Here is a 16659-nt window from a genome sequence, read left to right as displayed (position 1 = left end):
AGTCATGTCCGACTCTGCGACCCCATGAATTGCAGCATGCCAGGCCTCCCTGTCCATCACCAACTCCCGGAGTTCACTCAAACTCACGTCCATCGAGTCAGTGATGCCATCCAGCCATCTCATCCTCTGTCATCCCCTTCTCCTGCCCCCAATCCCTCCCAGCATCAGAGTCTTTTCCAGTGAGTCAACTCTTCACATGAGGTGGCCAAAGTACTGAAGTTTCAGCTTTAGCATTAGTCCTTCTAAAGAACACCCAGGACTGATCTCCTTTAGAATGGACTGATTGGATCTCCTTGCTGTCCAAGGGACTCTCAAGAGCCTTCTCCAACACCACAGTTCAAAAGGATCAATTCATCAGCACTCAGCTTTCTTCACAGTCCAACTCTCACATCCATACATGACCACTGGAAAAACCATAGACTTGACTAGACAGACCTTTGTTGGCAAAGTAATGTCTCTGCTTTTCAATATGCTATCTAGGTTGGTCATAACTTATCTTCCAAGGAGTAAGCGTTGTTTAATTTCATGGCTGCAGTCACCATCTGCAGTGATTTTGGAGCCCCCAAAAATAAATTCTGACACTGTGTAAGAAAAGTAGTATCACAGAATGAACTCCTACCCTGCAAGTTGGAGAGAGTGACATGCAGATCAGAAAAATCACAACTTAGGAGAGCAGGAACCCTTGTAGGAAAGCAGTGCAGTGCAGGGAAGCGTGAACTGTACTTGAAAAATTGCTGGTGGCTCAGAGCAGACTAGTCTGAGATACAAAAACTCCAGGGGACCCTCATCACTGGGGAGCCCTCATGGTTTCATCAGCTTTACATCCTAGAGCTCTGCCAGGTTTTTACAGTGAGTGCCAGAGGAAAATACCCCTTGTACTAACAATAGGAATAGCAGTTGTCAAATGTACCAGAGCAGTCTGTCCTTGTTAACAAGGTGTGTCTTCAACTAGAACCTAACTTGCTGAGGTTTTATCAGACCTAACTAACTTGAGAGAAGGGAAATAACCCATCCCAGCCCACTGTAGTCACCCTGTCCAAACAGGTAAATGGGGGAGAGTAGCTGACAAGGTTGTCTTAAGTTCACAGGCCAGAAGCCCAGGCTCAATAACATACGGATATCTAATCTCAGAGTTCCAGAACACTTCCCCTCTCCACACAACTTCCGCCACATTACTAAGAGCCTATTTACAGCAGTTCCTTTTACTCAGTACAGCATGGTGACCTAACAATGAAAAATTACACTGAAAGTCAAAAAACAGTTACAATAGAACAAACATCAGAACCAGACTCAGGGTTGTTGAAATGGTCAGACCAGGAATTGAAAACAGCTCTGATGGATAAGATAAAAGACTTTAATGAAACTATGATAACGTTAATCAAAAGAAAGTGGGAGTAGCTATATTAATTTCAAACAGGGTGATATTTGGAGTGGGGAAAGTTTTTAGAAGTAAAGAAAGGCATTGTTTGTCATCAAGAAGCCCTGGCATACTTAACGTGTACGTGTGTAACAATATAGCATCAAAATGCATGCAGTAAAAACTGACAGAAGTGCAGAACTTTAAAAAGAGATAAATTCACTGTCATACTTGGGAACTTCAGCACCCCTCTATCAGAAATCGACAGATCCAGAAGGTATAAAATCAGTAAGTACACAGCTGAATTCAACATCATCATCAATCATATGGGTATAAGGACATCTATGGGGCTTCCCACCAGTCCATTCTGAAGGAGATCAGCCCTGGGTGTTCTTTGGAGGGAATGATGCTAAAGCTGAAACTCCAATACTTTGGCCACCTCATGCAAAGAGTTGACTCATTGGAAAAGACTCTGATGCTGGGAGGGATTGGGGGCAGGAGGAGAAGGGGACAACAGAGGATGAGATGGCTGGATGGCATCACCAACTCGATGGACGTGAGTTTGAATGAACTCCGGGAGTTGGTGATGGACAGGGAGGCCTGGCGTGCTGCGATTTATGGGGTCGCAAAGAGTCGGACATGACTGAGCAACTGAACTGAACTGAACTGAACTGATGGGGCTTCCCTGGTGGCTCAGAAGGTAAAGCGTCTGCCTGCAACACAGGAGACCCGGGTTCGATCCCTGGGTTGGAAAGTTCCCCTGGAGGAAGAAATGGCAACCCACTCCAGTACTCTTGCCTGGAGAATCCCATGGACAGAGGAGCCTGGTGGGCTACAGGCCACGGGATGGCAAAGAGTTGGACACGACCGAGCGACTTCACTTTTATAGATCAACAACAGCAGAATACACATTCTTCTCAAGCTTACATGGGATATCCACCAAGATGGACCACATTCTAAGCCATACCATAACAAATCCTTAACATATTTTAAAAAAATAGGAATCATACATTGTCTGCTCTCAGACCACAGTGGAATCAGACTAGATGTCAATAATGAAAAGATAGCTAGAAAATTCCAAAATACTTGGGAATAAGGCACCACCCTTATAAATAAAATGAGTCAAAGAAAATATCTCATGAGAAACTTAAAAATGTTTTAAACTAAATGAAAATGAAAGCACAACTTATCAAACTTTGGCAGATGTAGTAGAAGCAGTACTTAGAGGGAAGTTTGTAGCATTGAATGCATATATTAGAAAAGAAGAAAGATCTAAGATTAATCATCTTAGCTTCTACCTTTGGATACTAAAAGGGGGGGTCCCTTTATCTATATTTGAGAGAAATCATATTAAGTTTTCTAACATGAAGTATTCTTACATTCTGGGAATAAGTTCCTCATATAATAGTTGAATTTCAGTACAGCAGTAGGTTACAAATGTTGACATTTTGTTTAAAAATGTTTATGTTAAATTTGCATTGAGATGACTCTGATTATATTATTATTATGGTTTTTGACCAGATTTTGTTTCAGAAATTTGAAAACCGTATATAAATTTAATAATTCCACTGGAAACTTGAAAAGAAGGGGAATTACCTATCAGTATAACTTACATCATTTTGTATACTTATAATTACCTTAAAAATTTTTTCTTTTCTGTGGTAAATTTTTTGCAAAGAATATGTTTAGTCAATGTTTTGCCTGCTGTGCTTTCTGCTATATTTTTAAACTTTGGTTGTAAAATAAAACACATAGAAAGATGAAAAGAGAGAGAGAACACTAATACCAGAAATGAAAGACAGGACATCACTATGCAACTCATGTACATTACAATGCTAATAAAGAAATACTATGGACAATTAATTATTTGCCTACAAATTTGGTAACCTAGCAGAAATGGACCAACTCCTTGAAAGACACAGCTGCCATAACTAGACTAAGAAGAAGTAAATAATATGAAAAGGCTCTGCTTGTTAAAGAAATTGAGTCAATAATAAATAACCTTCGAGAGCAGAAAGCATCAGGCCCAGATGTGTTCACTGGTGAATTATACGAGACATTTTAGGAAGAAATCACACCAATTCCCTACAATCACTTTCAGAAGATAGAACTAGAGGAAATGCCTCCTAACTTATTCTATGATACCAGAATTACACTAATACCAAAACCAGACAAAGTACAAGAAAAGAAAGCCACAGACTAACATGCGTCATAGACATAGATGGAGAAGTCCTCAACAAAATATTAGCAAATTGAATCCAACAATATATAAAAATAATTATACACCACAACCAAATGGGCTCTTATCCCATATATGTATGCAAGGCTGCTTCAACCTTTAAAAGTCAGTTAATGTAATGCATCATTGATTTGATAAAAAAATCACATGACTATATCAGAAGCTACAGAAAAAACATCTGACAAACTCTGGTACCCATTCATGATAAAAACTCAGTAAACTAGGGATGGGGGGGACTACTCAACTTGACAAATTATCTATCAAAAAACATACAGATAACATGATATTTAATGAAAGAAGCTTGAAAATTTTCACTAAGATCAAGAAGAAAACAAAGGTTTTTCCTCTCACGACTCCTTTTCAATGTCATACTGTATGTCCTAGCTAGTGCAGTAAGACAAGAAAATAAAATAAAAAAGGTATCCAGATTGGGAAGGATGACATAAAACTATCTTGGTTAGCAGATGATATGATTGTCTATGTAGAGAATCAAAGAAATTAACAAAAATATCCTGGAACTAATAAGGCATTTATAGCAAGGTTGCAGGTACAAGATTAATATGCAAAGGTTGGTCACTTCTTTATATACTAACCATGAATAATGGAATTTGAAATTTAAAACTGAATTCTATTAATATTAGCACCTACAAAAATGAAATACTGAAATATAAGTGTAACAAAATATGCTTAAGATCTGTATGGGGAAAACTATAAAGCTCTAATGAAATAAATCAAAGAAGAACTACATAAATGAAGAGAAATTCCATTTTCATGGACAGGAAGACTCAGTATTATCAAGATGTCAGTTCTTCCTGCTTTCAGTTATAGATTTATTGCAATGTAAGTCAAAATTTCAGCAAGTTCTTTTGTGGATATCAACCAATTAAGCCTGAAGCTTCAATGGAGAGGCAAAAGACCCCAAATAGCCAACACAATAGTGAAGGAAAAGAGCACAGTTGAAATAGTGACTTCAAGATTTATATCAAGCTGCAGTAATCAAGACAGTATGGTATTGACAAGAAAATATATAGGTACAGCATCTATGAAAAGTTCAGTCGCTCAGTTGTGTCTGACTCTTTGTGACCCCATGAAATGCAGCATGCCAGGCCACCCTGTTCATTACCAACTGCTGGAGTCTACCCAAACCCATGTCCATTGAGTTGGTGATGCCATCCAACCATCTCATCCTCTGTCGACCCCTTCTCCTCCTACCCTCAATCGTTCCCAGCATCAGGGTCTTTTCAAATGAGTCAGCTCTTCACATCAGGTGGCCAAAGTATTGGAGTTTCAGCTTCAACATCAGTCCTTCCAATGAACACCCAGGACTGATTTCCTTTAGGATGGACTGGTTGGATCTCCTTGCAGTCCAAGGGACTCTCAAGAGTCTTCTCCAACACCACAGTTCAAAAGCATCAATTCTTCAGCGCTCAGCTTTCTTTATAGTCCAACTCTCACATCCATACATGACTACTGGAAAAACCATAGCCTTGACTAGACAGACCTTTGTGGATAAAGTAAACAAAGGCAATGCAATGGAGTAAAGATGTTCTTTTTAACAAATGGTTTAGAACAACCAGACGGCGCATACCAAAAAAAAAAAAAATCTATAAATAGAACTTACACCCTTCACAAAAATTCACTTAAAATAGATCACAGACTTAGATGTGAAACATGAAATTATTAACACTCCTCAGTCAGTCAGTTCATTTGCTCAGTCGTGTCTGACTGTTAGCAACCCCATGGACTGCAGCATGTCAGGCCTCTCTGTCCATTACCAACTCCCGAAGCTTGCTCACACTCATGTCCATTGAGTTGGTGATGCCATCCAACCATCTTTGTTTTTCCCTTCTCCTCCTGCCTGCAATTTTTCTCAACATCAGGGTCTTTTCTAATGAGTCAGCTCTTCACATCAGGTGGCCCAAGTATTGAAGCTTCAGCATCAGTCCTTCCAATGACTATTCAGGGTTGATTTCCTTTAGGATTGACTGGTTGGGTCTCCCTACAATCTAGAGAACTCTCAAGAGTCTTCTCCCACACCACAGTTCCAAAGCGTCAGTCCTTCAGTGCTCCGTCGTCTTTATGGTCCCCCTCCTATCATCTTGCTGTAGCTTCTCTTTTGCCTTTGGACGAGGGGTATCTTTTTTTGGTGGGTCCAACATTCTCCTGTTGATGGTTGTTGAGCAGCTAATTGCGATTTTGGTGTTCTGTCAGGAAGATGAGTGCATGTCCTTCTACTCCGGGATATGTCCCTACCCTTAATACAGACTTCAAAAAAAGAACGCACTACCCTCTAGATTTTGATTCCTTATTGTCACTAAGTATAATCTCAAAGGTTCTTTGGATTCTAAAAGTTTTATTGTGGATCATCTGGGAAAGTTGCATATAACAAAATAGAAAAGGTACAAAACTCAGGAAATCTTATAGTCATAACCTTTGACTGTATGCTTCTGCTTACCTTCAGCACTACTTGGAAGAGCCATTAGACTTTACATTTTCCTTTCTCTTTGATACCAAGAGTATATTTCAACCTAATTTCTAAAAAAGATGGCTTTCAACCAAATTTCTCCTTCTTACTACCCTACCTAAATGCAAAGAATTGTGTCATTTTTTCCCTAGAATGGCTACAGAGATGTTAGATTGGACCTTTGTCATTTCTCCTTGGACTATTGCAGAATCCTTCTCCTGTTTCTTTTTGTGCATTCTAGCTCTACCACCTCTCCCCCAGTTTACTCTGTTAAAGACACAAAAGTGTTTATAACATTTTATTAGTTTCACATCAGAAACAGGATGCAGTTAGATTTTTCCCTAACATACACAAACAATGTTATATATAAATTAGAAATTTAAATGTAAAACAAATGATTATATAAGTACCATTAGAAATATAGATAAATATTTAATCCTGGTGTGAAGGAGACTAGAATACAACAATAAAGGAATACACACTTAGAAAAATATTAGTAACATATGGCAGACAAAAGTTAACAGCCTTAATAAAGTATTAGTCTATATAATAATATGCAAAAGTAATATTCGTTTCCATGAACAGTCCTTTGTATTATAGTTATTATTTGATATTTTATTATTCTTATAAATTAACTAATCTTGTATTATTACTTCTATAGCAAAAACAAATTAGTTATTCACCAGGAGTATGCAGCATAGAACATCAGCAAGAAATAACCAAACTAAAGACTGATTTGGAAAAGAAAAGTATCTTTTACGAAGAAGAATTGTCCAAGAGAGAAGGAATACATGCAAATGAAATTAAAAATCTGAAGAAAGAACTACATGATTCAGAAGGCCAACAACTTGCTCTCAACAAAGAAATTATGATTTTGAAAGACAAATTGGAAAAAAACAGGAGAGAGAGGTAAGAATCAAGTTATTTACTCCTCTAATAATTATTTGTTGAATACCTGTTTGGTGTCAAGGGTTGAAGAAACATAGGCAGTAAATACAGTCTAGTCCTCAAGAAGAGCAAAGTCAAGATTGGTAAATAGAAGATTATATTACAGCATCATAGGAAAGCAAATGGGAAGTATAGGAACCCTTGGAGAAGAGACACATAAGGTGACTTTGCTGCTTGGGTTTTTTTTTGTTGTTGTTTATTATTTCTTTTTTTTTTCAAATGTTTCTTTGGTGTGTCTGGGTTTTTTGAACAAAAATTATTTCTGAGTTAAGACCAAGGATATAAGAAATATATAGCTGTGGAAGAGTGTCCAGGCAAAGTTTAGTAGAATTTGCCAAGATCTATAGGAAAAGGGTAGCAATGACACATTTAGAAAATGAAAGGTGTTCATTATGGTGGAGGCGTAAAAATAAAGATGAGTGTTAAGAAATGAAGCTGGAAAGGAAAATAGAGGCAAGATCATGAAGGAATGTAAGGAATTTAGACTTTATCCTAAAACTAGTGAAGAAAAATATCATGATTATATTTTCGAAAGATCACTCTTATTACTGTGTATATTAAAAGAAGCAGACTGTAGACAGGAATCTATCCATGAGAGATGAGGTGCCGGGACCTTAGGTATGACAGGAAAGATGGAGAAAGGCGTATGAACTCAGAAAGTCTACTGAGAAGACAGAACCTGGAGGACATAATGACCAGATATGAGAAATGAGAAGCAGAAGAAATTATCAGTGATACTCAAGTTTCTAGGTTTTAGGGAACTAAATGTGTGTTATTGTCATTCTTAACTTATATTGGCAGCTTGAGTTTAATTCAGTTTGGTCCATTCATTCAACCAGTTTTTTTCGAACCTGCTGTGTGAAAGCACTGTTATAGCCCCTGGGGACATAGCAGTGAACAGACAAAAATTCTCTGTCCTTATGGAGCTTTCCTTTAGTTATGGTGGAAGACTATAAATAAAATATAAACAAAATAAATAAAATACAGAATATGTTAGATAATTATTAAGTCCAAGAACAAAAAGTAAGGCAGAGGATGGGAACTGTGAAGCATTAGGGTGAGAATTAAATTGTACACACACATACACATGATAGCCAGGAAAAATTATACTGAGAAGGTGATTTCTCAGTAAGGACCAAAGAAAGTGGGTCCTTACATATGTATGAGAAGAACATTTTACATTAAGAACAAGTCTGTTGAGATGGTAAAGAGATCAGTGGTTGCAGGGGTTGGAAGGAGAATATGCAGGGTACAGAGGATTTCTCGGATAGTGAAACTATATATGTCACTATACAACCTAATATAAATTGTACAGTTTTAGTAATAATGATGTGTCTAATGTAGATCCATTAATAGTAACAAACACACCCCTCTGAATATATGGGCAATCTCTGTACTTTCCTTTCAGTATTGCTGTGAACTTAAAACCACTCGAAAAAACAAAGTCTCTTAAAATAATAATACTAAAAACGAGGCCAATGTAGATAAAACAGAGTTAAGGGGAAAGAATAGTGAGAGATATGTATGAGAGGTAATGGGGGCCAGATCATGTAAGGTTTTATAAGTCATTTTCAGTGACTTACAATTACTTACTCACAGTAAAACCATGGCAGGCTTCTCTTGTGACTCAGCTGGTAAAGAATCTGCCTGCAATGTGAGAGACCTGGGTTCAGTCCCTGGTTGGGAAGATCCTCTGGAGAAGGGAAAGGCTACCGACTCCAGTATCCTGGACTGGAGAATTCCATGGACCGTATAGTCCATGGGGTCGCAAAGAGTCAGACATGACTAAGAGACTTTCACTTTCCCTTTCAAAACCATGGCAGGGAAGCATTGCAGGATAGTGAGTGGAAAATGGACAAAAACTGACTTAAAAGGGTTACTCTGATGACTAGTTTAAGAAAAGTCTGACCTAGATAAGAGAAAAGGCAGGGAAACCATTTAGAAGGCTATTGCAGTAATCTAGGCGAAAGATGAAGGTGGCTTGAGCCTAGGTTGGTGGCAGAAAAGGTAAAGATAATGATAGTTGCTGATAGACTAGATATGGATACGAGAGAAAGAGGAAAAATCAAGGGTGATACTACAGTTTGGGGCCTTAGCAATTAAGAGAATATAGTTACCATTTAGAGAGGAAGACTACAAAAGAAGTAAGTTTGGGATGAGAATATCAGAAGCTCATTTTATACAAATTATGTGTGAGATGCTTTTTAGACATACAGGTGGAAATGTCTAATAGGTCATCATATAAACAAGTCTGGATTTCAGGGCTGGAAATAAATCCTGGGGGTATCTATCACTCACACGATATCAAAAGTGGTGAGACTATATGAGATCACTTAGTGAATGAATATGGATGAAAAAGAAGTCCTAGGACTGTACCCTGGAGCTCCAATCTTTAGAAGCTGGGAAATGAGGAAGAAACAGCAAAGTGGATAAGAAAGAGCTAGGAAGAATGATAGGAAGAAGACCAGGCAAGTTTGGTGCCCAGATTTGATGTTAGGATGAATGTGTATCAAATCTGTCTGCATGTCAAATTAGATGCGGTCTGAATCAAATATGAAGGTCACTGGTGACTTTGATAAGAACAATTTCAGTGACCAAAAAACCCCTAATGGATCTGAAGACTTGAAGGAGAGTGTTTGGAGACAGGGTGTAGATAACATTGTTATTATTGGAAGTCTTTCATTGCAAGAACAAGAAGTAGTGAAAGCTGAAATAATTGGAGGAGAAATTTATCTCAAAAATAACACCATGCTTGTAATCTGGTAGAAAGCACCCAGTAGATGATTCAGACAGAGAGGGAAAAAGTGTACTTGAGCAGGCACATAAGCAAAGTGGTTGACCTTAGCTATGTTTTTTCCTATAGTAAGAGAAGAGTAAGTCGAATATATGGTTATAGGGAAAGGAAGGTGGGGTTGGTGGTAACTTGATTATCTGTTATTAGGGTTGGGGATGTTGAATTGGAGGTGCTTAGGAGACAATTTTGAGGCGATATCAAGTCGACAATTTGAAACCCAGAAAAGCTTCCAACGTAGTGGTGGTTTAGTCGCTAAGTCGTGTCCAACTCTTGCAAACCCATGAACTGTAGCCTGCTAGGCTCCTTTGTCCATGGGATTCTCCAGGCAAGAATACTGGAGTGGGTTGCCATTTCCTTCTCCAGTGTAGATTGAAGTAGTTTAATTAGTTCTAATTCATCTCCAGTGTAGATTCAGATGTAAATTCAGCATAATAGATGATCATTGAAATCAGGTAATATAATAGATGCCGTAGCTCAGGAAGAACGTGTAAAGAAAAGTTGAGCACCTGAGACAGAATACCTGAGAGTATTGGCATTTATGTGGAGGAAAGAGGGTATGGCGGGGGCTCACAAAGACAGCTAAAAAGTCAAAATGTAGGCAGAAATCAGGAGAGTGGGGATCCCTGGAGCCAGGGGAAGACTGCATTTCAGAAGAGGGAACTGGGGACAGTGTCAAAGGTAGCCGGTAGATTGGATATAGTAACAGTTGGAACAATAGGTTTGAGACAGCATTTTTTTTTTGGTGATGACAGCAGAAGCCAGATTTTGGCACAGGGAGGAAAAATTAGGCAAGGAGTTAAGTGAATATGGCAGTCTCTCAAGATTTCAAGGTGGTTGCCAGTGAACAGGAAGACCAGGAAAGTGGCTAAGTTGGTAAAGAATCTGCCTGCAATGCAAGGGACTGCCTGCAAAGCAGGAGACCTGGGTTCACTCCCCAGGTTGGGAAGATCCCCTGGAGAAGGAAATGGCAACCCACTCTAGTATTCTTGCCTGGGAAATTCCATGGATGGAGGAGTCTGGTGGGTTACAGTCCATGCAGTTGCAAGAGTCAGACACAACTGAGCGACTAAACCACTGCCATCCATAGTAGACCCTCAGCACATTGGCTCAGACAGTAAAGAATCTGCCTGCAATGCAGTAAATGCGAGTTCGATCCCTGGATCAGGAAGATTCCCTGGAGAAAGGACTGGTAACCTGCTCTAGTATTCTTGCTTGGAGAATTCCATGGACAGAGGAGCCTGGTTGGCTACAGTCCATGGGATCTAAAAGAGTTGGATATGACTGAGTAACACTTTCACTTCCTTTTTTGTTTAAGTGTGGCAGAGACTTATGTTTAATGCTAATAGGGAAAAACAAAAATGGTTTCATATAGAAAAAATGCTTTTGGCTGTGCTGGGTCTTCTTTGCTGTGCAGACTTTTCTCTAGTTGCGATGAGCAGAAGATACTCTCGAGTTGCAATGCGAGGGCTTCTCCTTGCAGTGGCTTCTCTTATTGCCAAGGACAGACTCTAGAGCCTTTGGACTTCAGTAGTTGCAGCACGTGGGTCCAATAGCTGTGACTTCCAGGTTCCAGAGCACAGGCTCAGTAGTTGTGGTGCATGGGCTCAGTTGCTCTGAGGCATGTGGGATCTTCCCAGACCAGAAATCAAATCTGTGTCTCATGCATTGGCAGGCATATTCTTTACCACTGAGCCTCCAGGGAAGCCCTTTATAGAAATTTTACTCAATTTACTTTCATCTACTTATATTTCTGAAAGAATGCATCTTTGTAGTTTTTCATATTTTTTTAAGTTGTTGTTTTTGTTGCTCCTGAATCTAGAAAGATTCTAAACATAACTGAATTTCACAGTTTGATTGTAGATAATAAAGTGACACATTTGCTTGGACACAAAATGTTTATTTTCCTAGAAGTTAATCATTTAATTATAATTTAATTTATATTCAATAATTTAGTGATAAAGGGGTTTTTAAGATTACATTTTTAAATCAACCATTATTTATGTTCTTTGTTGACTTGGGAGCAATTATAGAATTATCCAGAACTACTTCACTTTGAAATTTATTTGCTGCTAACCAACTTTCTCCATCAAACTGCAGTAGAGATAAGGCTCTTCTCTACACTTCAGTTCAGTATTCAAAACCTGATTCCCCTGTCTCCCTTGCTGCTGCTGCTACTAAGTCACTTCAGTCATGTCCGACTCTGTGTGACCCCATAGACAGAAGCCCACCAGGCTCCCCCATCCCTGGGATTCTCCAGGCAAGAACACTGGAGTGGGTTGCCATTTCCTTCTCCAATGCATGAAAGTGAAAGGGAGGTTTTTAAAAAGTTTCTTAGAATTGTGTTTACCTCTAAGGGTTAATCAGTTCTGTCCCCCAGAACTAAACAAGTTTTATAACATTTAATGTGTTATATGTATATACATGTAGATTGGTAGGTACGAAGGGAATAAGGAAAGAAGGAATTAGGGAAGGATGGCCTGAGTGTATTGAGAGAATTGTTGGTAGTATAATTCGAGTTTTCTTGAATTTTCTATGCAATCTAGACCCGAGTGTAGAATCATATTGTGGTCCCTGTATCCTCCTTTTCCCCTTGCTTCCTTATGTTCCCATACTTCCTAGCATATACACAGCCAAATAAGGTGAGCATAATCAGGATGTCTTCCTCAGATTTTCAAATGAACAACAAAATAAATGTTATTAAGCAGACAAATCTATTTATTAATTAAAAGGAAATGATTGAGATTTCTTCATTTTAAGGGAAAGGATCGGGATTTGGAGCAATTGAGATATAGTGGTTTTTCAGAATAGAGTATATGATACAATACCATTATTTTAGTTTTAATTCAACTCCTTTTTTTCTTGCATATTTTGAATTGTATTAGTCAAAGTGAAAGGGAAGAATTTGAAAATGAATTCAAGCAACAGTATGAACGAGAAAAAGTGTTACTAACTGAAGAAAATAAAAAACTGACAAGTGAGCTTGATAAGGTGAGTGATTCAATCTCATTTATGTTTATTGACACATGCTAGATATTCAGTACTGCCATAGTAGTTGTAGATATAATTTCATATTTGATATACATTTTTTATTTAATATTTCTCCTTATATCAAAGATTGCTTCTGTGAAAAGCCATTGTTTCATTTTACCAATCTTTACAGGAGTCTTCTGGAGAAAGGACTTGGCTCACCTTGTCTTGTTCTTCAACCCAGTATTTTTTGAGCCCTTGTTCTTTGTTTTACTTTCCATCTCTTTTACTCTTGAGCCCTTGTTCTTTGTTTTACTTTCCATCTCTTTTACTCTTTTCTTTCAAATTCATCACTTACAATGTCATGGCTAGCTAAGTTAGGGCCTGCCTTTGGCAAGTACAGGAACAATTAAGCCAAACTAGAGAAATTTTGACAATTCTGATCCTATTCATGATGGAGAACTGATAATAGCTAGAAATAATACCATTGGTATGTAAGAAGCCAAAGAAACCATCTCTGTCTAAACCCTATAGCACAAACAAAGGGCTGAACCATAGACTAAACCTAGATTACAACAACTAGATTTATGAACAAAATTTCAGATACTTAAGGGAATCTTTTTCCATTTAGTATCTCAGATTTCTTAAATTGCCATCATTCTGCATTTCTTGTGTGATTTGTTAACATCTGAGAAATCCTAATGTTAATCTGCAATTTTAATGGTTGTGCTTACTTATAAATAAGGTTTGGATAATTGTCCTTTATAGTGAGTTCTAATGTTTTCCAAAGTATTATGTTTAATTAGTCATTTCAACAGCAGATTGAAAGACAATGGCTAAATAATCACACAAAAAAGAGACTCTTCATTCTATCTTAATTTCCAACATATTCCATATTTATTTTCATCTCTCTCACTATTTTTCCCGTGATTATTCAACTTTGTAAGCATTTAAAAATGACTTTGCTTGTTTGATTGCAAGCCACTTGAGAAAGAACTCAGTTTATTTTGTGCTTGCAAAGCTGATGCATACAAACACTGGAAAATGACCAAATACTAAGTAGTATAAATTATTTTAGACTGTGAATATGGTGTGAACATTATTGAAGAGCTGTTAGTTATTTCCACTAAAATAAAACTAATAACGCTTCCCTGGTGGTTCAGTGGATAAGAATCCACCTGCCAACGCAGGCGACACAGGTTCGATCCCTGGTCCAGGAAGATTCCACATGCTGTGGAGCAGCTAGGTGTGTACACCACAGCTAACGAGCCCACGTTCTAGAGTCCGTGAGTTACAACTGCTGAAGCCTGTGTGCCCTAGGGCCGCCAAGTCACAGTTACTGAAGCCCGCGCACTTACAACCCCAGCTCCACAACTAGAGAAGTCACTGCCATGTGAAGCCTGCGCACCACACAGAGAGAACCCCCGTCCCCCGCAACTAGAAAAAGCCTGCACACAGCAACGAAGATGCAGTGCAACCAAAAGTAAAATATCTTAAAAACTAGTATTATTTAAACTTTATCCAAATAAGTCACATAATTGTTATTGAATGGACTTGTATCATATGACTGCAAAATTGAGCATCATTTTTGTCTACAAGACAGAATTTTAAGATTCTGTTAAGAGTTATCTTGAGATAAGAAATATAATTAAAGTCTAGAAGGCTGCTTCATATAGAATTTCTAAGCAAATTACCTAGTAAAAGATGGTATTATAGTTGAAGAAAAATTGACTTGTGATATAATCAGATTGAGTACAGATCAAATTTTGTATTCACCCCTTGGCTTTATTTCATGATTAACCATAATGTTCTGGTGAGCTTACCAGAAACACATCTTTAGAAATAATTTTTAAACAGTACTCTTGATTTTGATGAGACCTGAAAGATAAAAACCTATCTCCTAATTTTATAAAAAATAGAACATTACCTTGTCTTGCTAAATTGAAAGATATGAAAGAGAATTTGAGTAGAACTTTGACAGCAAATCATAATGGTTGGAGAGCATTCAGTGACAAATGATAACAAGGAAATATTTGTTCCTTGAGAATTAGGGGAGGATCTGGGTCTCCTGTTTGAACCTCTTCTCTATTTTTGCTCCTTGTATTTAGTTTTATTTGTCTTTCTGCTTCTTACTCAGCCCACTGCATATTTTCACTTTCTTTCAATTTATTTATTTTTTGTTTGTTTGATTACACTGAATATTTTCCCCAAGAGAAATAACCAAAGATACCTTTGCCATTGCTACACCAGCTGTCCCAGCTGGAAGAGAACCGAATTCCTTCTCACCCAACTTCAGATATAGAAACCAAAAAGCAATTAGTGGGTTAATTTTGAAACTTGGATAACTAGTAGATTCTCACAGTCAGGTTTTTTAACTTCAAAAATAAAAATTAAATAGAAAAAACCTTATTGATATTTTCAGAAGTCTGTATTCAAAGTTTCTATTAAAGGTAACTTATTGCAAGTAAAATCGCCATCTGTGCCAAGCAGTGGAAGTAAATGGTTTCCAGTGAGAAAAGATGATCATTTGTATCTTGTTTTTAAATAATTAGTTTGAGTAAAATCAAACTTGTACAAAGTATGGGAAATATTCAACATAGAAGTTACCTATGATTTCATCAACCTGAAACAGCCATTTTACTTCTATATGTTCCTTTCCAGGTTCTGTTGGTTGGTACACATATTATTACATAATTTCAGTCATATATACATTGTATTTTCTAATCTGCCTTTTCACTTAAAACATGAGCACTCTTCCATATCCTAGGTAGTCTTATAATTATCATAAACCAAATATGTCAGTTCACAAATAGTAAAATCTTATTCTCAAATATGCAAAATGAGCCAATACTTAAGTAAAGTTTACTTTTTACCCTCCTAATTTACTTTATATAAATCATTTAATCCTCACAATAAATCTTCCAGGTATACCCTATTTTTCTTAGCATTTTACGGATACTGAGGCAAAAGGGAGGTTAAGCTACTCTACTAATCTCACAACTAGGGGATGGCAGAATGGGATTAGAACACAGGTAGTCTGGCTCCAGAGCCCATGCTTTACATGTAAGAATTAAAGATTTTAAAATTTAAAAAAAAAAAAAAAAACTAAGACTTTACAGGCTGGAACTAAATATCTCCCATGCTGCAATGAAGAGCAAAGATCCCGTGTGCCACAACTAAGACCTGGTACAGCCAAATTAGTTAATTAATTAAAAATAAAAATATTTTAAAAAAAATTAGCTTTTTCTGACAAATACTAAACAAATCTATTTGAGACTACTTGTAACTATTGTAACATGACAGTACAAAAATCTGTATTTCCTCCTCTTCTTGCAAATCTCCAGCTGAAACCCCAACCACAAATCATTTGGATGGGCTGTCAAAAGCAATGGTGATCAAAAAATGATGTGTTGTGGGAATTAGTGAAGACACTACATCTGCAAAAAACATTCTCAAAAACAGCTGGTATACCTCTGGCTATGTTAACATCAAGAGATTGATGCATCCTCTCCAAAAAAAAAAAGTTTCATAGTGGACACAGTTATCGAAAATAGTAATTTCAGAGTTCCCAGAGTTAACTGCTACTGCTAAATCACTTCAGTCATGTCCGACTCTGTGCGACCCCATAGACAGCAGCCTACCAGGCTCCCCCATCCCTGGGATTCTCCAGGCAAGAACACTGGAGTGGGTTGCCATTTCCTTCTCCAATGCATGAAAGTGAAAAGTGAAAGTGAAGTTGCTCAGTCGTGTCCGACCCTCAGCAACCACATGGACTGCAGCCTTCCAGGCTCTTGCATCCATGGGATTCTCCAGTCAAGAGCACTGGAGTGGGGTGCCAAGGAAGACAAATGCAAAACATTGCTGAGTTAAATTAAAGAATGTCTAAACAA

At 37.7% G+C, this 16659-nt stretch overlaps 1 protein-coding gene across 6 annotated transcripts in view; it reads left to right on the top strand.

The window, feature by feature from the left end:
* Positions 1 to 16659, top strand: part of CDC42BPA (CDC42 binding protein kinase alpha) — a 300642-nt gene that overhangs the window by 203872 nt on the left and 80111 nt on the right. For all 6 annotated transcript variants that reach the window (XM_068985895.1, XM_068985894.1, XM_068985892.1 and 3 more), the window contains 2 exons: positions 6722 to 6969; positions 12685 to 12790. In XM_068985895.1, coding sequence (XP_068841996.1) covers positions 6722 to 6969; positions 12685 to 12790 — 354 coding nt within the window. The remainder of the gene's footprint in view (positions 1 to 6721; positions 6970 to 12684; positions 12791 to 16659) is intronic.

Source organism: Capricornis sumatraensis, chromosome 14, assembly GCF_032405125.1.
Source record: "Capricornis sumatraensis isolate serow.1 chromosome 14, serow.2, whole genome shotgun sequence".
In the NCBI taxonomy this organism is placed as follows: domain Eukaryota; kingdom Metazoa; phylum Chordata; class Mammalia; order Artiodactyla; family Bovidae; genus Capricornis; species Capricornis sumatraensis.
This window is presented reverse-complemented; position numbering and strand designations above follow the sequence as displayed.